The 23,038-nt window shown below is 33.1% G+C and overlaps 1 protein-coding gene across 5 annotated transcripts in view; it reads right to left on the reverse strand.

Moving 5' to 3' along the window:
- The window catches only part of GSK3B (glycogen synthase kinase 3 beta), a 231,044-nt gene extending 208,214 nt beyond the window's left edge, over positions 1-22,830 (reverse strand). For all 5 annotated transcript variants that reach the window (XM_051985355.1, XM_051985354.1, XM_051985353.1 and 2 more), the window contains exon 1: positions 22,738-22,830. In XM_051985355.1, coding sequence (XP_051841315.1) covers positions 22,738-22,825 — 88 coding nt within the window. In that variant the 5' untranslated portion in view covers positions 22,826-22,830. The remainder of the gene's footprint in view (positions 1-22,737) is intronic.
- Between the last annotated feature and the right edge of the window lie 208 nt (positions 22,831-23,038).

Consider the following 23,038-nt stretch of genomic DNA (forward strand, 5'->3'; position numbering starts at 1 on the left):
GTCTTTTGTTTGTATGTTACCTTAATTTCCTAATACATCCTTCTCTCTTCCTCTAACTAGTGAGCAATTCTTTGTAACATAAAAATAAATGAATGAATAAATTAGTGAATGAAAGAAGAGGAAAAATTCGGCAAGACTAACATGTATCAACCGAGTCTGACAATATACAAGAAATGTTCTACACCAATAAAGTATCAAATTTTATTTTGTCATCTCTTTCAACTCAGCCCTAGCTATTGTTAATAGCCAGCCAACTTTTTAGGCAATTATCTGAATTTTAGTCTATTCCAGAATTTGTTCAAAGTTAGTGTTTAGGAATGGCCATTAAGAATGTTGATGCAAACATTCTTGGAAATATTGTACATATGTAGGTTAATATTGCTTTGGCGTACTTGCTGTTGTATGAAAACACAAACATATTAACAGAAATTAGGGGAAAATAATTCACTGTATAAGCGTTCTTCTACTTAACAAAAGAATTTTCAGAATTCCTTTAAGTGATAAATTTTTCAAATGTTTTTTATAAAGATTCAATTAAAAAGTCTCCCTGCAGAACTTTGTGAGAACACATCTTTTGGTCATACTCTGTGATTTTTTTTTTACTTTTCATCTGAAGTTTCTAATTGATGTGGAATAAAAGGAATAATAATAAAAATAATAAGCTAAGCAGCATTACTCTCAAGATTAAAGACGGTAGAATGAGTTAATCTCTAAATATTTGTACTGTGATAGCTTTGTCATTTGGATATAGATTTGTTGCATATTGATACTGACTGCTTAAGAAATGAAGATATTTCCTCTTTCATGCCAGGACCAGGAAAATCATTTGGCTTTCCTAAAATATTGTAGTCCGGACACTTAAACTCCTTTTATTCTTTCAAAAAAGGGTGGGATGGGGAAGGTACTGATAGTTTTTGCCCTACTGCCACTGGTATGCCTAGTACAGACCCTAAATTAAAAAGATTAAGGTTTCCCATTGCATCCAGAGCCATTTCCAATTGTCTTGATCTATTATCTTGCCACTGGACCCAAATGGCTGTGGAGGGGAAATTGAGGCAGATTACCTTGCACAGCCCTCCCTCACTTTCCAATTCACTTGCATGTCAAGGCATTACCTCCCTGTCGTCATTGTCCTCCTTCCAGAAGGAAGAATAAACAACAAGCTCGAGTTTTATTCTAAAATCTGTGCAATCTGGCTTCTAACTTCACTCAGCTGAAATTGTTTTCTCCGAAGTTACCAAATTCACCTTAATTGCCAAATCTAATAGCCTTTTCTTAATTCTCATCTTTCTTGAGTTCTCTGAAGCATTTTACTTTTGACATGCCTAGATTCCCTTTCCTACCTGGGTCTCTTGGTGGTTTTACTACGTGTTTGCTCTGAATCTTTCTTCATGCCCACTAAATGCCCCAAACTAGGCCCTCTTCTTTTTGACTTCTAGGCAGATAATCCACAAATTTATAAATTCAGCTACAGTTTCTTTACTCAGCTGATTTTCTGACTCACCAATCAGCATTTCAAATTGAATGCCCCATAGGCATTCTTAAACTCATCAAGTCCAAAAACAAAGCTCATCATCTTTCCCATTAAAGCCAACCCTCTCCTCGCTAATACATGGCTTACTATAAAAAGACACACCACAAATAAATTGGTGGAGCAACTCAGAAATTAAAGGAAGAATTCATAACTAACTAAATGATAGAAAGGAAATGTGCAGTTTGGACTATTTTACACAAACAAAAATGATCAGCAACAAAATTAAGGAAGAACTATATGCAAGGATAACATTACAGAGAAAAGTAATTTTGAAGGACTTTAGAACTCTGATCAAAATAATAATGAACTATTAGTCTAAAGAATAAAGATGAAGTATATCTGAGATTGCAGATATGTACTTTTGGGCATGTGGATTATAATTTATTTTTGCCAGACTACACAGATATGTTTTGGGGATTTTCCTTTCTATTTTGTTTTTTAATTTGCTCAGTGGAGGAGGGTAGTAGTAGAAGGGAACGATTAACTTATGAAAAGCTGGTTACTTGAAAAATAAAAAGAACAAACAAAAAAGCATTAAGGAATCTATGACACATGTAGAGCAGCAGGAGAGAAGCTCATAGAAAAAAAGAGACTTAAGAGAAAAAGAAATTACTGTGGTGTCGTTATCAACCAAAATATAGAGGAAGAAGGGAATCAAAGGTATATGTAAGATGGGTGGTCCATGGGAAATTGCTCTCTTTATCAAATACTGAATCAAAGAGGAGAAAATGGGAAATGACGCCAAAATTCTGTGATGATATAGAGAAAGGAACATCAAGCTAACAACAAATGAACTCAGTATAAAAGGTGATATGGGGGGGGGGGGGGGGAGGGTCCTTCTGTTGAAAAGATGGGAAAAGAAAAACTGCTGTGAGAAATAGGGGATAGAAAATCAATGAGGAAGAGATAAAAAGGACTTTCACTTCAGTGAATGGAACTCATTGTGCAATATTTTCTAGTTCAATTTGGTGGCACATAGTGAGTGGTAGGAAGGTTGACAAGGTATTAGCAGCAACACAGCAAGAAAATTAAGAAAACTAAGATTCAAGAGCAGAGAAGTTCAAGATTAGGTTGATTAAGTAAAAATGGGCAAGAAACAAGAAAGGAAGAAAGTAAAACTAGAGCACAGGTTGCTAGAACATTGAGAGATGAAGAGATTAGAATGAAGTCTACTCTATTCTACTATCGAGTAAAAAACTCATTGGAGGGCAGGAATCATGTTTTAACTAAACTTAACCTTCCCTGTATTTAAAACAGGGGTTATCAGAGCTGCAAATATTTGCCATTATCGCATCTTTCAATCTATTTAAGTGAGAAGCTCATTGGGTATTCCTAGGAGTAAAAGGAACAAGATCCATCACATAATTTATATTATCCACAATGCAAAGTTCCTGCTCTATTCTTTTTTCACCAAAGAAAACCTAGGCTCCCAATTCATTTAATTAACAAGTTCGATGCTTTGTCAATTCCCAGAATCACTTCAGCCCATATGACAGAATCTAATAAAAGCAACTATCATCTATGTGCTTCATTTATAAATCTGTATGTACCCCAGATTTGCAGCTGCACATCAGTTTTTTAACATTCTTTTTCCCCTAGTTTGAATCATTTTTGAACTAAGGAAAAAAAAAAAAACTTTGAACTAGGAGAAAATAAAATACAATAATGTCTCACTTATCCAGAATCCTCAGGGTTTAGGATATTATATATGAGCTGACTTTTTCTGGGAGCTGGAGCATAGTAATGTCATACAATGAAAAGAGGTTTGGATTTGCCTTGTTTTCTTGATAAGTAAAAAGGGAAGGGGCAGAGAACAGGGACATGGGGCGGGGATGCACCAAACTGCTAAGTTCTGGGAATAGAAAGCAAAGCAAAGCAAAACAAAATAAAACCCTCAAAAAGCATACTTTCTAAGGAGGAAGACAACATACAATTTGTAAGATATAAAGATCAGATGAAGGTGTTCTCAAAGGGGAAGACATTAGCAAATAAGAGAAGCTAGGATTTGGATTGAACTCTGAAGTCAGAGAAGGCAAGAAGAAGAGAGGGAAAAGCTAAGCATACTAGATTGAGGGGACAGCCAATGAAAAGGCAAGGTAAACTGAAATATTCAAAAACAATTAGATCAGTGTAGCTGGATGGTATAGGGTGTGAAAGTAAAATAAAAATATAAGAAGCCTGGGAAGATAGAAAAGAGCCAGAGAGGGCTTTAAATGCTCATTTCTAGAGGAATTTATATTTGATCCTAGGAGTAACAGAAAATCACTATATAGAATTCACTGAGCAAGGGGATAATATGGTCAGATCTAGACCTTAGCAGTTTTCTGAGCGACTGCGTAGATGGCAGTACCTTTGAGGGTAATTAGAAACTTGGGAAGAAGGCAGGGTTTGGAAGGAAAAATAAATTTATTGTTTTGGACATACTAATTTCCCAGGGGAAATACAGTTTAAGATATCCAAAAGGCAGTTAGAGCTGTATTACTAAAACTAAGAGAGAATAAGGATGGATATATATAGATCTGGGAATCTCAGCAAAGAGATGACATTTGAACCCATGGAAACTTATGAAACCACAACATAATACAGAGTGAAAAGAGACAGGGACCAATGACAGGACACTGTCATTGACACTACCACATCTTTCAATCAAGTGAAGTGAGAAATTCATTGGGAATTCCCAAAGGTAAAAGGAACAAGATCCATCACACACTGGCCAGTAATTTATATCATCCACAATGCAAAGTTCCTGCTCCATTTTTCTTCACCAAAGAAAACCTGGACTCCCAATTCATTTAATTGACAAGTTCGATGCTTTGTTAAATTAATTCCCAGAATCACTTCAGCCCATATCACAGAACCTATTAAAAGTAACTATCATCTGTGTGTTTCATATAAGTCAGTATGTACTCCAGACATGAGTCTGGGACTCATGAGGGACACTCAAGGCGAGAGCAAGAAAGATTAGTCAAACAGATAAAAGGGACAACAACAAAGAACAGACCTAAAGAGTATTCAGAAGGACAAGATCAATTTAAATGTAGCAGTAAAAGGCTATTATATTTGTCAATTAAGAGAACATTAGTAATTGTGGAAAAACACGTTTTAATGGTTAGACCAGAAGCCAAATTGTGAAATCTTTAGAAATCAAGTGAGAAGAGAGGAAGTAGAAATAGAGACAGTAGACTGCTTTCTCGAGGAATTTAGTGACAGCAGAGAAGAAAGATATATGATAATTGCTATAAAGGAGAGGATCGGGGATTTTTTTTGTTTTTGTAAGCTTGTTTTTTAGGTACCAGGGAAGAAGTCAGGAAAGGATTAATAACAAAAAATAAAACAACAAAAATAGGAAAAAATTACAGTAGAAGGAAAGGGTCTAAAGAGTTAAGGCAGCACAACTGGTACCTGGGTGCCATTTGGAGGTAGCAGAAAAGAGATAGAAAGAGTCATGGAATATTAAAATCTCAATTCTCCAGATTCACTTTTCTGTCTGGAAATATCCTTCTTTTATCCACTGCTCAATCACCATAGTATCATAGCTCTAAAGCTGAAAGGAACTTCAGAGGCCATCTAGTCCAATTCCCTCGTTTTATAGAAAATAAAATTTGAAAGTTTCAAGAATGTGCCAAAATCACACCAATAGAATGGCCTCAAGTTTAATGCTCCTTCCCAATATACCACACTGCTTTCATAGTCTAATCTGAAATATTTTCATTTTAGATGATTGTCTAGAAAGGTCTTCCCAGTAACACACAGTATTAAGCTCGGGCTCTGAAAAGTAGTATCATGTTTTTAGATTTTTTTTTTTTATTTTTTCAAATTTTCAAATTGAAATATCAATTTTTTCAATACCTATAAATATCAATGATCATCTAGTGACTCATAAATACCCAATAGTAAATATGCATTTCACATGACAAATAATGACTGCAAAGATCCAATTTATTAAATTATTATAGTTTATTAATCACCTAAGTCTGCATAAATCATTATGCAAGGAACTAGGGATACAAAGATAAAAATGATTCAATTTCTAACAAGATCTGGACCTACATCATGGCAACAGTAACAGTTAACAAGTCAATGAGGGATGGACAAAAGATTAAAAAGAGCTATAGTATAAGAAAGAGAAGAGCCTAATTCTCAGAAGGATGATCAGCACCTACTTCTGAGGAAGTATAAGAAGCCTTACTGTTCATCTAAAAAAAATATAAAAGACAATATAGCATTTAGATTCAGACCCGAAATGATCAAGGTAATGCAGAATGATACCTAGAAAATCAAAATACCACAAACTTACCTATAGGATCCTCAAGAATGAAAGACAAGTGGAGAATTATGACATCATTATCTGCTCTCCCAAAGCACACTATTCACAAGCACCAAAATGAACTACAAATCAGAAACTTTTTCTGATGCTACAGATTGGCACATGTACATGACTGAGTGTGCTGTAAGTTAATACCATCTAATACGGTTTGATGTGAACTTCTTAGAAATTCAAAGAGTACGTGAAGCAATACTTTAGCAATACTTCTCTGCAACTCTGCACAGAGAAAAATTCTTCCAAAACTGACTGCAATATGACTACACTGAGGAAACTTTGTAAAATGTAGAAAATCTGCCAAAATAAAATGTTGTCTTTAAATGTTGTTCCAATCTTCAAGTCAATAAACTTTAGAATCAGAACCATAAAAAATATCCAATACTCATCAAGATTTCTGTGCATTTCTACATTCTCGAAGTGATTTTAGACCATGATAAAATACAAAATATTATCTATTTCTGCCATTAAAGAATACTGCAAGGAATATCAAGACCTTGATAATGTTTTCACTGATATTAAGTAATCACTATCAATAGGTCTTCAGTCTGGAGACTACAATACAAAATTTGGCTGATAGTTCTCCAAAGTCCTCAGATAACTCTGGGAAGATAATATCTTGCTGCCTTTCATTTCAGAGTGAGGGAATGCCTAAATCATTTTTTGTGACTAAATAAGGGATACATGGTGGATCTAAATCCTTTCAATAAATATTTATTGAATACTATTATCCATAGTGGTACAATGTAGAATGGTGGACCTGGAGTGAGAAAGACTCACTTTTGTGAGTCTAGTTACAATCACTTACTGTATGACTGAGCAAATCATTTCACTCTGCCTCAGTTTCCCCATCTGTAAAATGAGCTGGAGAAGAAAATGACAAACCACTCCAATACTTTTAACAACAAAATCCCAAAAGACATCTCAAAGACAGATACAACTGAACAACTATATCTGCACAGAGCTTACAATACAGTAATTCAATCTATGTTATTCTGGCATGCTCAAAGAATATCAAGGGATTTAGAAACTCTGGCTTATGGAGTTATGGAAGCCTGTACTCCTCAATTTTTATAAATCATAGCAAGCATTAAGGGAACTAAGGATACTCACGATTTTATCCCTGAACTAAATTATTCTACAACCTGAAGAATCTCGGTCATACAAATAACCACATATTTCTCTTATTCACACTTCCCCACGCAGTATTTCATTTTTGTAAGCTCTAACTTTCCAGAGTAGTTATACTTATGTGTTTCTTGAAATCTAGAAAACTCAATTTACTCTGCAATAGAAAAAACCCAGGATTTCCTCATCTATAGAGGAAAGGAAGATGACTGGCCACAAAATCAGGGAAGAGGATCCATAAACACAGGAAGGCTCCCAGATGAGTGAAAAAGAGCATTCTAGGTCAGGACTATATGAAAGAGAAAATGCATAATTATGAGGAACTAACATGCTCCCTCTGTTATAGTATATTTGAAAATCTTTGATTATTACCATGTTCTCCTACATTTTGCAGAAATTATCTGGAAAATGTTCTTCAAGCACCTGTTAACTTTCCCATGGAGACCCATAAGAATTCCTTTGAAATGTCCTAATTGCGGAAATATGGTCAAACTACCTCCTCTTAATATTGAATCTTTACCTATCAATTTTGCCTTGAGAGCTACAATTGAAAATGACATATATGACCACATATATAAATGAAAAAGAAGATCATCCAGATATTATCATTAGGACTAGTCATTCAATATTTACTGCCTGTTAAGAGCTCCAGCTGGTATATGGCCACTGGTTTACAATAGGCCAGTACCATGGTCATCCCACAGATGACCTTCTAAAGTGTTTATGTGAAAGAAAAGGATATTCTTCCAAAACTTCTTAAGGAGTTAACTGACAATCACTGAACAGATGGTTCTCTATTTATTGAAAAGTTAGAAACAGAAATTTCATTTTGAAAACATTGTCCAAAGTGACAAAGAAACAGTCCTCCATTATTTTAAGAAGTTTACTCATACATTGAGCCTGGAAAAAAAAAAAAAAAAAAAGATGCTTTTTGCCTTGCATGATATGCTAGAACTTCAGCTGATAAAAAATACTCTTTACAAATTGAAAGAATTAAATAAGATAACAGCAGCTTGAATTGATGTCACTGACAACATCTTTAGAAGAGAAGGAATCTTCTAAATTCTTAAAAAAAAAAAAAAAAAGTTCATAATGTTGGTCAGTGGGTACAGGCCTTAAAACAAAGAAAAATCCCTAACATTAGGCCTCTTGGAATGTATCCACAAATTGGTCAGGTATGGAAGGGAAAATGGTCAAGAACTGCAATTGGTCAAAAACAAATAAATAAATAAATAAAAGCTTACTCAGGAATAAAGCTTTCCTCCCAAATTACACAATATGATCAGCCAATATGGAAAAGAAAATGTAATTTTTAAAGATTTTAAGTATTTATACATTAGCAATTTTTTCAGAGATGTTGATATTAATATTTTTGCTTATTATAAACTTATGCTGCCCAATTTAAGTGACATAAGTTCAGTCTATTTCTCAAAAGATTCTCAAACTCCGTATCATACTGGGCAGCATGTATTATAATTAAGGAACTGTATTCCACATTTATTATATGTTGACAGGATTAATACAGTATATAATTTCTTGTTGTTTCTAAGAATTCAGATCAGAATAAATTATGTTTACTTCTCTCATCAATTCTTAATTAGGTGTGTGAAGTGGGGAAAGGGGACAATGTGATGAATTTAAAAAAAAAAAAAAAAGTCAGCCTTTTGCCAATGCTATATCCAAAATAGTAAAATGTTACCTTTATATTGCTTTGTCAAGGCTTGACATGTCGTGTTTTGATAGGGATAAAACAAGAAGAGAAATGAAGAATGCTTGATTGATCAACTCTTAAGTTCCTCAAAGTTGACTATAATTTTCTAATATCATATAATAAAGATTATTAAAAATTTACTCTTCCATTTTGGCTAAAAAAGATTGACTTATTAAAGAAATAAAAGAAAAAGCCTAGGATTTAGACAAAGATCTGAATTCATATCCTGGCTCTACTACTTATATCTGTCCAATATTGGGCAAGCAATTTCATTTTTATTAGTTTTAAAATCCAGGTTCAAATCCTTTCATCATCCATAATTTTGACAAGACTAATCCAATCTAACATATGCCAATAACAGGGTTCTGTAATGAACAACATAGCTCCTTGGTCAATATTTCCCAATCTTTTTCAGTCTCTATCCCACTTATCTTTCTTTTTTCCTTTTTTTGAGGCAATTGGGGTTGTGACTTGCCCAGGGTCATACAGCTATGGAGTTTTAAGCGTCTGAGCACATTTGAACTTAGGTCCTCCTGACTTCAGGGCTCTATCCACTGTGTACCACCTATGCCCCTCCCACCTACCTTTCAATAAACATCTTTGGGCCCCCTAGTTACCATGAAAGCAAATAAAATCTATCACTTACCATGCAGATAAACTTAAGAAATAAAAGATTAACTTATAACAAATTTAATTCCCTACATAAAATTTCTTATATGTAACAAAAATTTTAAAGATTTATTAAGACCTATGATTGATTTTTGTCAACCAATAGTTTTATTCTCACTATGGTTTTTGAAAGAGATAGGATATATCATGTTCGACCTTCAGTTTGTTTCCTGCTTTGGGTCTGAAAAAAGGACTAAGAATCCTGATTCACAAAGATAGATAATTTAAAACAGAATTAAAGCCTTCTGGAATATTTCAATAGGCTTACACTGTTATGTGTCAAAGAAGTGGTAAAGAGACTCCCTAAACAGATAATCAGAATTATTAGCATGACGTTATCAGAGTCATAAGGAATGCTTCTCTTTTGCCCAATGCAGACTATCCATCCAGCAACTGCAAACAATTTATAACCTAAGAATTTCTCCTAGTAGGAGATATAAAACACTGAAACCACAGGTTTAAACAACTAAAGCTTAAACAACACTAACACATTTAACACTAAAAGAATCCAACCCCCATCAATGGAGGAGGGAAAAAACTTCACTTTGAAATAAAAATTTTCACCCTACTATTTTCTTTTTATGAATGGATTTTTAAAAATGCACTGCATCTAGCAACACAGCCTGGTCATTCAAGATATTTTTAAATTCTGATCATCTAATGTTATCTTTTAAACACACGGATGGAAGGTTCAAACAACAAATATTAGAAAAGACAAAACAGAAGGGAATGAGATCTAGAAATAACAAATATAACATTTTATATGGCACAAGCAAAAAATAGATTCAATAAATTTGTTGAGTGAATGGATAATCAGTATGAATATAGAGGCAGCTTCATATATTTAAAGAAATAGTTTTTCTTCTTGCTCAGCAATAATTTTGTGCTGCTATCAGTTCAGCAGTCCCTTTACATCGTCTAACTTGAAGTGTCTTATCTTCTGTAGACTTATAAACCAGACAATCAAGTTCGTTAGAAATGGACCAAGAGTGTTTTAAGATTGAAATGAATAAGCTTCTACAAAAATCCTATTCTGATGCTTCATCACTATTAAGGTGGTGATTGGTTTTCCAAAGGTTTTCTAAGGCTCAAAGTTGTAAAGACTGAGTACAGGTCCCACCACAGATTATAAACCTGTAGTCCAAGAATCAGTCTAGATAAATCAAGAGACTCAAAAATCAGTTGTACACGTGGTGATGTAATTTCAGCTACAGCAAGATTCTAATATCTCCTAAACTGTAGAGGAGTTATGATCTGCATATGTGGAGGGAATACCTACACAAAGAAAATTCCAAATCTTAAAAACATTTATATATGGACAAGACATAGTGGTAAGTAGCCAAAACACATGTGGCCAAAAGACCTGATTAAATCAAGTAACAACTCTGCCATTTACAAATCATGTGATCCTTAACAAATCAATTAACCCTTGTGCCTGTTTCTTCATCTGCAAAATGAAAACAAGATATAAAGGAAGCCTTTCCTGATTACCTCCCTATCTCTAGCAATACACCTCAATGCCCTGTATCTAAAATCTATTTTGCATATATCTGTAATGCTACACGTTTATTGCCACGACAAAATGTAGCTGGCTGAAGGAAAATGTTTTGCTTTGCTTTTGTGTTTGTATCCCCACCACTTAGCATAGTGCCTACATAAAAAGTAGGCACTGAATGAATGTTTGTTAGATACTAAAGACTTTTATGATATTGCTCTCAAAAGAATTGTGAAGAATTCAATTTGAAAACTGTAAAGTACTACATAAATTTAACACTAGTTTTATTTTAAGAGATAAAAAAAAAAAAAAAAAAAAAAAAAAAAAAAACCACCTTTGGGTGGTCCACTAAGGGAAACATAATTGCAATACCTATGCTGTAACAAACCAACTAGAACTTGATAAATCAGATATAATCCAGTTTCCAACCTCTCATCACTTTAGTGATGAATAAATAATACAGAGACAAGCCCAATTCTGAAAACCATTACATTAAATATCAGGTATCCATATCTCTCAAAAAATAAATTCCCTGGATAACTGAGGATGTGTTTGGAACAAAAACATATAGACATACAAATATGTGCAGAATTTGTGATTTGATAAATGAGATACTTCCTTACCATCTTAAACAGGGTGTAGTGAACATAACTCTGAATCATCTAGAAGTTATTACTACAAATATTAGAAATGGTATAATAATGCTAAATGCCTCATGAGAGAGACAGCTAATGACTCAATAGATGAAGCATTGGGCCTGGAGTCATTCTGACCAGAGTTCAAATCCAGTCTTTAGCTGGGTAACCTTGGACAAGCAACTTAACCTGTTTGCCTTCGTTTCCTCAAGAGCACCTAGCACACAGGGTTGTTGTGACGAGTAAATGAAATATTTATAAAAAGCACTTAATACAGTGATTGGAAAATAGTAGAAGATATAAATGTTTATTTTTTTCCTCTCTCCTTCCATCTACAAGTCTAAGATATTGAGCCTTCCATATATGATGCATTACTGTGCTTTTCAAGTTGAGTATATTCTTTTAAAAATTCCTGGCTTTGACGTCAGCTTTCACTCTCCATTATCACAATTCTTTCCAAAAGCAGCTCCTTCCTCCCTCTTTAAATTTGCAAAGGGCTGGGAAACCAGATCAAAGCTTGTTAGAAGAGTATACAAAGAATCAATAAGTTCAGATATAAAGAAAATGAAAAGCTTCATGACTGAAATGTAAGCGTTAAAAAACCTCAATTTAACTAATTCTTGGCCTAATCAAGAACTCCTAATTTAGACATTCAATAAATTCTTAACAAACTGAATTTAATCTCATGCAAAAATGCCTTCATGGAATAGTACCAAATTTTAGAGAATAGGCAAAATAGTTTCCACACACCAAAGTAGCACGAGAAAATCATCAATCCTAACAATGGTTACTTTAGAAAACCTTGTTCTATTAGGATCTGCAGAGTGTAAATAATAAATAAATGATGATATGGTATTAATAAATAAATAAAACCCATTTTGCCTCTAAGTGGTTTTGTCTCCAAAATCAAGGTTCTAGTCAATTTTAAAAGCAGGCATCATATGCTCCCTTTTCTTCTGTACTAGAAATAAGACTTTAGATTTCCATCTCTAATGGATCTCTTACAAAGTATTTCAAGGAACTCAAAAATAATTCATATTCTTAAAATGGCTATTTGAAATGGCAGGAAAACATAAAAATAGTGAAATATTTGCAATTCTGATTGATTCTGACAATCTCCTTAATCAGTATTAAATACAAATTTGTTTAATACAATCAAAAAATTTAGTTGAAATTGCTAAAGCATGTAAATGTAATGTTGCAACACTTAGAATCACCATAGCATAAGCCCTGAGTACCACAATAAAGAATTAGAAATTAAAAATGCTTATTTTATACTTAAGAAGGTAAGGTTTCTTCTTGCATATCATTTGAAATCAGGCAACCTAGATATAGTAATTCCATTCTGCACATACATAGTAAGTATATTAGTAATCAATTCAGATAAATAAAAAATTTATTATTGCTAATTTAAATAATTTAGCAATTTTATTCATTTTTAATGTTGTGATATTTTGTTTTAGACTTTCTTAATAAAACCTCCCCAGGACCCTTTCTTATAACAAAGAAATAAGCAAAACAAGCCACAACTCTATCCTCTAGTAGCGATTCTAAAACAATTCACAGGTAGAGTTTACTAGCTCATTAGTTCTGTCACTGTTAAGATCTGCATTCAAATGTCTTAACTGGGTTTTCACTTACTTTATCATAATCATTATGTATATTCTTCTGGTTCTTTCGTCATGTTGCATCAGTTCAAACAAGACTTACACGATTCTCTGAATTCTTCACATTTCCTATTTCATTTAAACATAACTTATTTTACTAATGTTGGGATTGCTCATTAAAGAAATTCCCTCTCTCAATGAAGATAAGCAACTATTTTGCAATTTATAATCTTAAAGAATTCTATAGATTATTAAGAAGTTAAATGAGTTGCTCAGGTTCACAGAGTCATTTGTGTCAGAAGCAGGACATGAACCAGATTTTCCTGGATCTGAGGCCAGCTTTTTATCCCAATAACATTCTATTACAGCATTCCCCAATAATAAACACTCATTTTGTTTCTAGTGTTGGTATCTAGTTGTTTATCTATTTGTTTATAAACAAAATCCTTTTGTTTATCTAGAATATTACATGTAATTCACAAAAAATATGGTAATGATTTGATGCCAATGATTAACAGGATAAATATTTTTGCTTTTGTTTCATTTTTATTAAAATGTGCATTATTAGCCCAACTTTTATGTATCTATAATTGTATATATAATTCATTGGAGAATTAGCAGTTTCAGTCTATATATTATTAAAAAGTAACTATCTAGGAAAGATTAAAAGTTGTCTTGACTCTTCATGACTCCATATAGGGTTTTCTTGGCAAAAAGCACTGGAAGTGCTTTGTGAGTTCCTTTGCCGGTGGATTAAAGCAAAGAGAGTTTTAAATGAGTTACCCAGGATCACAGAGTTAGGTAATGTCTGAGGCTGAATTTGAACTCAGGGCTTCCCCACTCTGAGCCTCCTGGATAGCAGCTTCCTTAACACTAGATGATATTAACTAGATTATATGCTAATTTATCAATTCTCTAGTCCCTAAAGGACAATCAGAAACAGAATTTCAGTAAAATTTGTTTAAAGGAAAATATATTACTCATTTTCACTTCTTCAATCTAACACTAACCAAAGTTTTCATACAATAAAATACTTCTGAAAAATTATTCAATGTGTAAATAAAAGCTAAGGCATTTTGCCAAAGTCCTCCAAACACAGATCACATTCCTAAAAGAGATTTCTTTGAAAGAAGAAAAGCAAAAGACAAAGAAATGAAGACACCAGCAAAGAGTCAGGTACCCGTGGAATCAAATCCAGACTTTGTCACTTCTATCTATGTTACCTGAGAACTCACTTGATTTCTCTGGGCCTCAGCTTCCATAACTGTAAAATGAAAGGGACTGAACTAAGTGAGCATTATGACATAAGTTGTGCCATTCTTTAACAAAGCTCTAATAATCCTCCTTTAAAAAAAATACAGGCAAATTTAGAGAATTTCTTAAAGAACCCATATCCTTAATATGTGAAGTCACCTATTTAGGGACAATATCTATCATATTACATGTTTATAACACATTATATAATGAACACATTTGGTTGTACAATTTCAGAGCTCTAGCAAAACTATGATCCTTTACAAAAGAAATTAACTTATTGACTAGCCCTTCCCAGAGATTTTCCCCACCTACACCATGATGTAAATAAAAAAGATATTTTGTCCATATTAAGCCTCTAAAAGTAATTAACAAGCAATGAACCATAAATAGCTCCAATCTCGAAATTATATAATTTATTGATATGGTCAAGAAGCAAAAAACTTTTAAGTGATGTTAAATCTTACAAGCAAATAAAAACCCTCCTGGTGATTATTTTCTTATTAAACAGTATTCTGGGAGTCAAATTGGTCACAACAATAACAACAAATGCAGGTCATATGACAACTGTTTCCCCTTCCCAATCTCTCTCAACTACATATATACCTAATAAACAAAATTGAAAATATGACACTAGAAATATCAAAATCATATTTTACACACTTCACACAAGTTCAAACAGATCAAAATACAGTTTCACTAGAAGATTCAGAATGGATCACTAATTTAGTTCCTTATTTGGCACCTATAGCTCTTCAGTTCCCTGGCTTACTGACTTTACCAGAAGTGGCAGCTCATATGCAAGTTGTTCTAAAGATAGGAAGAGGGTGGATGTAGGTAATATATTGTTTATGCTGAAGAGTTATATATAAACTTGAGCTCTATAGAAATCATGTTCATCTTTCATAGATACTTTACAGGAGCCTCAACTGGACATGCAGCAAAACAAGTTTATTATTTGTAACTTACTCTTGCCTGATTTTTTTTTTTTTATTTTAAATAATTTTAAAGAAACTCACAAGTTACAACACCTTTCAGGAGAGTATGACCAGGATTATGAGAAGTCACACTATATGATCAGTTAAATGAAATGGAAATGGTTTGAATGGAGAAAAACTGTAATAGGGAAATGATGGCTGTATTGAAGTATCTAAAGGGCTGTTATATAGAAAATGATTGCCATTTATCTAACACTTTAAAGTCAACAAAGTGATATACATGTATTAGCTGTATGTATGTGTATATAGGTATGTTTACATAAAACATGTTATGTTTTAAATACGTGTGTATACATACACACAGCACTAACTCCAAGTCAAGCCATTTATTTATTATACCACACTAACTCTTAATTAGGCTTGTTTTGCTTGGTCCCAGAAAGAGCAAATGGAAGAGTAATGGGTAGAAATTACACAGAGGCAAATTTCAAGGGGGAAAATCCTAACAAAAAAGCCTCAAAACAGAATGGATTTCCTCAGAAGATAGTGAATTTCCTTTTTTGAAAATCTTCAAGTGAGACTGAATTACCACTTGTAATACTATAGAAAGTGTTACATCAAGAATGGGTTTAATCATATGACTGACTACGGGTCCCAACTAGGAGTAGAACAGTATGATTACTATGCAAATAAAGTAAGCAAAATGTCCATAACCCTTTGACCCAGAAATTCAAATACTAAGTATATATGCCCCACAGAAATAAAAAGTATATATACCAAAATATTAATAGCACCAATCTTTGTAGTATAACAAAGAAATGGAAACAAAGTAGATGTTCATCTATTGGAAAATGGCTAAATAAATTGTGGTACATGAATTATGATGGAATATTATTGCGCTGTAAGAAACAATGAATGTGATGAATAAAGAGAAGCTTGGTAAAATATCCATGAACTGATGCAGAGTGAAATTAGCAGACCCAAGAAAACAATATACACAAAGACAACAATGTAAATGGCAAGAACTACCACCACAAAAACAATAAAAAGTTAATGTTGCAAAATTACAAAGGACAAGTGTGACCCCAAAGAAGAGATAAAAGACACATCCACCCCCTTCTCCAATGAGGGGGAAATACACCTGTGTAGAATACAGTATATGCTTTCAGACCTTTTCAATACATGTATATGTGCTTCCCTTTTCCTTGTTTCCTCTCCCCCCAAACCCTGCTTTTTTTCCTTTGAAAAAATTTGTTGTATTAGCTCTCTGGGAGGGAAAGAGATAATAAAACAAATAACCCAAATCAAAGCACAGATGTTATCTCAATCATCCCCCAAATCTAATCTGTTGCCTAGATCCTATCATATTTTTTTAAACATATCTCAAATGCCTCGTCCGTCTTCTGCCACTGGTACACTGGATATAGGCCCTCCTCACCTCAAATCTGGCAAATTCTAAGAGCTTGCTGATGGATCTCTGTCCATTGCAGCCTATCCTCTATTGAAAGCTACTTTCCTAAAGCAAATCAAAATCCAACAACCACCCTCCTCACCCAGGCACCTCAATAGATTTCAGTGACTCCCTATCACTTCTAGGACTCATCCCAAAAAATCCTCTGGCTTTCCTAATTTCAGTCCCTTATACCTTTCCAATCTTTTCACATCAATAACACCAAAACTCATTCTAGTAGCCCTGACTCCTTTGCTGTTCCTCACACAAGATACTCATTTCCAGACTCTTAGGCTTTTCTCTGACCCATCTCGTGAACCTGGAACGCTCTCCCTTCTCAACTACACCTCTTAATTTCCACAGTTTCTTTCAAATTCCAGCTAAAATCACATCTTTCACTGAAAACTTTTCTAAATCTCCTTTAATTCTACTGCCCTTTTTCTGTTATCTCCAAATTATTTCAATATAGCTTGCTGTCACATAGTTGTTTTCAGGATGCCTTCCCATCAGACTATCAAATCCTTGGGATTAGGAGCTATCTTCGGCTTTTCTTCGTATCTTAACAATCATAATAAATAATAAATAGTAGGCACGCCTTAAGTGTTTACTGACAACAAAAAAGATCAGTTAAATAAATAAATATAATATATATATATATATTTTTTAGGTTCTAGAGATTTTAACAGAGACAAAAGATTCTGTGATCTTTCCACTTTTGAACATTAAACTATTAGTGCTTCTACTATAGAGAACAATACACAAATAGAAGCTAACGTTGGAATTCAGTTTTATAGCAGCAAAGATGAAAGTTGTTTGGAGAAGGAAATGGAAGACAATTATTAAAATTAAATTCAGGAATAATTGGATTTCAAATATGCACTGCTATCATTATTTTAATATGAATAATCAAGAACTGGCTAAATTCTAATGACCTTTTCAAATGTCATAAAGATAATGAGAGATAAATCTCAATCTAGGAATGGACAACCTATATAGGAAACAATGCAATCTTTTTATTACAATATTGCCTAGGTATGATTAGGCTACTATACTATTAATTACATTAGAAGAATTTACTTGAGAAAATCAGTTACTAAGTGACTTTCTTTCCCCTCACCAAGTCTCAAGGGTAAATCCTGGGCAGTTTACAGCACTTACAAATGGTCATTCTACTAATCTAGCCTAAATTGCTTTTTAGCAAATAGATATTTAGGATGAAAAATATGATTTTTCTTAATTATAATAGTTAATAAAGCTACCAGAAAGCAGAATTGAAAACAAAGAACCCAGTTCATTCATAACAAATTAAGAAATTTGAGACAACATGAGACAACATATATATCCTAAATATAGTGGAAACTGATAAAGATGAACTTAGAAGAGCTAGATTCAAATTTTAGCTTTGTTCTCTAATAATGTGTCCTTGGAGAATTAATTTCACATTACTGGATACCAGTTTTTTCTCTAAAAAACAAAGGAACTGGAACAAATAATCTCTAAAACTTCTAGCTTGAAATTCTATTATTTTAGGATTGGAAGTTCACTAATACTTATTATGGAAAACACATTTAAAGGAAATAATTTACCCAACAGAATACTTGTACCAACAAAAACAAACAAGGTATCCAGCATTTGCTATTAGTTTTCAGTAAAACATCCTTCTGATTTTTGCTGTTAACTTCACAAATAGCCTTTTTTTAAATCCTTAAAGTTCTCTAGGTATTTGAGTTTTTAAGACACACACACACAAAGTCACTTCCAATAACTATCCACCACCACAATGAAATGCTCATAACTAAGCACAAGCAAGCAAAACAAATCTAAATATTAGCTATGTTTGAAAATGTATGCCTCATTCCATACCTATAATGAACCTCTTCTCTGATGATAAGCAAGAGCATAATTAATTCACTGATCAAAAGAAGAGCATTTAGGTAGCTATCTATAAGCAGAAGAGAAGAAACACTTTTGTAGGATCAAAATTAAAATACAAAACATTTGGCCTCAAGCAAATGGTTTTGATTATTACGCAAATGGCCACTGTTTAGCTCAGCAACTTTTTAAAGTCATTTGGAAATTCTATGTAGAGTTCTTTGGTAAACATCATAGAAACTTGACTAAAAAGAATGAGAAGAAAACCAAAGGCCATTGACATAAAAATTTCTCTTTTTTATTTGATAAATAAAAACTAACTTCTGTAGACTACTGAATTGACGTGTAGAATAGATAATATGATGTTTGAAGAAGCTAAATATAAATAAAAATAAAACAAAGTAAATTCCAATTTATTTTTTACAGGACCATTAATTTCATTGTATTTGGAAGCTCCCATGGAGGAAACTCCCTCTGCCAATGCAGATCAGGATTTTTTCTACAACTTAGGATCTTGGAAAGTTGGTTGCACCACTGAAAATTAACTTGCCTGGAGTCACAGTACCAAAGTTCCACAGACAGAACTTGAAGCAAGATCTTTCTAGCTTCAAGGCCAGTTCTCTTCTTCAACACAATGTAAATTACAAATTCACTATTTTCAAATCTTGAGCAAGCTCTACTCTAAGCTGCAAAAGGATTTGGAAAAGTCTTAAATGGCTTAGAAATTCAGATGTCATTTCTATTAACAGCTACCTACCAAAACCTGGGGAAAAACTTTTATCAACTTGTTTCAGAGAACACTTCTTTCCAAGGATTATAAATACTTTTAAGTCTTTCATGCTCAGTTATTTTCACCTACACCCACCCCACCCTCCCCCTCTCTCTCCCTCTGTTTTTCTCCCTCTCCCTCCCTCATTCCCTCTTCCTCCCTCCCTCTTCCCCCTTTTCTCCCCCAGCCCCTCTCTCTGCATCTTCAGGTTTGCCAGTTTCTCTCCAGTTTGCTCCTTGCTTTCCATTTCTATATTTCTACACTATAACCACTTCTCATTTGAGCTGACTTCTAGTAGCTAGCCCCTAACTCATTTCCCTATCTCACTCCACTCTAATCCATTCTAAAGATAACTGTCATATTTAGCTTCTTCAAACATCATATTATTCATTCTACATGTCAATTCAGTAGTCTACAGAAGTTAGTTTTTATTTATCAACTAAAAAAGAGATAAATTTTTATGTCAATGGCCTTTTCTTTGGTTTTTTCAGTCAATTTCTATGATGTTTACCAAATCACACACTAATTCTTACTTTTGTGCTTTAATCATTCTATTTCTCCCAACTAGAATATAGTCTTCTTTCCTATAAATATTTGCAACAATAATTGCAAATATTTCTATGTAGTTTCATTTCTTCGAAATTTTCTTCCTTACAACAAACTGATGAAGTAGCACCAGTATTATTATTCTCATTTTTCATAGTAGGAAACTAAAACTAGAAGATATTAATTTGACAATCACATGAATAATAACGCTTTAAATATAAGAGTCAAAACCAAATCTTCAGACACCAAATCGTGTTCTTGCTGCTACACCTGGCTGATCCCAATCTACTATTTCGGCTTTCCATCAAATTCTGACTTGAAATTTACCTTCTTTATGTAGTTTATCCTGATTAACTCTACCTTTCATCATTCTTTAATGTTAAGTCCCCTTAGCACTCAAGCATTCAAATCGATTCTATCACCTACACAGTTTTAATAGTTTTATGTTTGTTTTCCCAGGTCTCAAATAGTTCCATTTATGCAGAACTCTGCAAAAGAAATAGATTAAATTTTTAATTAGTCTAATTTCCTCATAATTAGCCTTAAGATCAAAGTCAGAGGCATGATTGATTGTATTTGACATTAAATTTCCACTTAATATGGCAATCTATACCCATTAAAAGATGAGATTACATCCAATGTTATATATATTAATATTACACTCTACTAGTTAACAATATATTAGTGTTTTACACATATTACACGCACACACACACACATATATTTCATACATAAACTCTACCAATTAACAATTTAAACATAATTCAGCAATGTTGTTCTTTCTTTAAAAGTAAATAAATAAATTTTCCCAACAAAACATAAAGTCTGAAGAACAGGTTAACTAATGAATTTATAAATCTATCTCATTTAACTATTATTCCAAATTTCCATTATAAAAAACACATTTCAACAACTCAGGAGATTCCTACCCTATTTTAAGACTTGCTTCATCACAGCTGAAGATTACAGCAGAATTTTAAATATTCATCTAATCCAATTCATAATATACTTTAAGATGGTTTGACCTTCCACAGAGTATAATGCATAGTTTGCTTCTTTCCCATTGCCTAGAATTTTAAGTTGGCTAATGACCAAAAAACCAAAAGCCTGATTATTCTTTCCAAAATAAAAAAAATTCCCAATTACCACCTTTAATTTCATAATTTAATAGCAACATAGACCCAGTCTCATATGAAATAGAAATCCAAAGTCAAAATGGTCTAGAATAGCCCTAAATCCTTATGTCACTATTAAGTATCGAAAATACCATTTGGTAAAGATAAGCAATTTAACCAATTTTTCAAAAAAGTGATCCATATTAAAATTTATATTCTTTCTAACCGAGTCATTTTCACTCATTAGAAAGGAAATTCAATTGAACCTTATTTCATCTTTCTCTTGCGGCATCTCACTTCAGGAAAAATGAAAATACGATTGGTCAAATTCTAGAAGTGCATTTCAGTAAGATAAAAAAAAATTAAAACTTATAAACACTGTTCCAAGTTCACATTTTACATTTTCAAAAAGCATGAAGATGAAGTTGCTGGACATATGGCAATAACAGCAATAAACCATGAATTTCTGGTGCAAAATGGATTAAAAGGGACAATCTGATATAATCTTAAAAGTCATTTCTACTCCAGAAGCTATGAAAGAAAGGATTTCAAATTATTCAGTTCTATGATGCCCTTAAAACTCTAGATGCATTAAAAAAAATTTTTTTTTCAGGGAAAAGAGTTTCTAATAATTACTTAATTCAGAGTAACCTAGTGCATCTGCCAGTCCAGGAGTGACATCAACATTTGCAAAGGTATAACAAAATCTAAAGCTTTTTTTAGATATGAAGAGTAATCACAATACAGACGTTTTAAATTGTCCTTTAAGATACACTTTAACAAGACTTTCTATAGCCATCTACCACAATGCTCCTTTCAAATGAATTAAAATGATAGTTTTAGTTGATAACAACTCAAGTATAGGTTAGCATGCTGAAATTGACATTAAAATTCTAAGTCACACCAAAAAAGGTCAAACTGAAATGTGAAACTTTTTAATCAAGACACAAATCCCAATAACTCATTAAATTCCTACTGTCACAACTGAAAGATGTAAGATGACATATTAAAACCAATTAATTAACTTACAACATATGCAGTATGTATAGTGCTGTATAGTATGCTGACACAAACCCCTTATTTTAAGGCAGAAAGGAATAACCTCAAATTTGTCAAAACCTGTCATGGACACAAAATGACCCTCCAGAGTACAAGCAATTATTTTACACATCCAAAAAATAAATATTAAATATTTGGCTATATTAAGAGCATAAAACCAAGACAATCATATTGACGTCTAAGCTTCCTAAATATTATCTTCTCATTAAAAAAAAGGCATACACACTTCAACTTGTAAGTCTTTTTTGTTTTATGCAAGAAATCTTTTTCTTTTTCCTTATTCAAAAAGATGACTATTTAGATCTCTTAATTTCCTACGGACTCTTTGAACAGCTGCTTAGGAGAACCATTCCTAAATACATTGAGTCATGATAGATTGGGGGGAAAACTTGCAAACTGCAACACCCAAATAAAAATCACATTCTGTCAATTCAAGGTTAATGAGACGGTGGGGGGAAGGTACCGAAGGAGAGAGGGAGGTGCTTCATCTTTGAATAGCGACTACTTTCACCTTTTTCCATTACACAGGCGGTTGAATTTCTGGTTTCTAATATATTTTCTAATCCTGGCATTTCAAGGCCTGTATTTTAAAAAGAAGATGTAAGAGGGTTAAAAAAAAAAAATCAATACTCACTGCTAACTTTCATGCTGCCAAAAGCTGAAGGCTGCTGCACTGGTTTGCAGCTCTCTGCAAAGGAGGTGGTTCTGGGCCGCCCTGACATGATCTCTCTTTCCCGATCACCTTCTTCCTCCTTTTCTTCCTTTTGTTTTATTTTGGGGTGTAAGTTAATGACAAATGCAGCATTAAGCTCACACACAGACCAAAAAAAATTTTTTTTCTTCTTGGCTTTTTACTTCTTCTATGGAGCTATATAAAACCAAACGATCGATTTATATCCTCCTTCAAGACGGATAATATATGGATTTTTATATAT

The sequence above is a fragment of the Antechinus flavipes genome, chromosome 3, assembly GCF_016432865.1.
Source record: "Antechinus flavipes isolate AdamAnt ecotype Samford, QLD, Australia chromosome 3, AdamAnt_v2, whole genome shotgun sequence".
Classification (NCBI taxonomy): domain Eukaryota; kingdom Metazoa; phylum Chordata; class Mammalia; order Dasyuromorphia; family Dasyuridae; genus Antechinus; species Antechinus flavipes.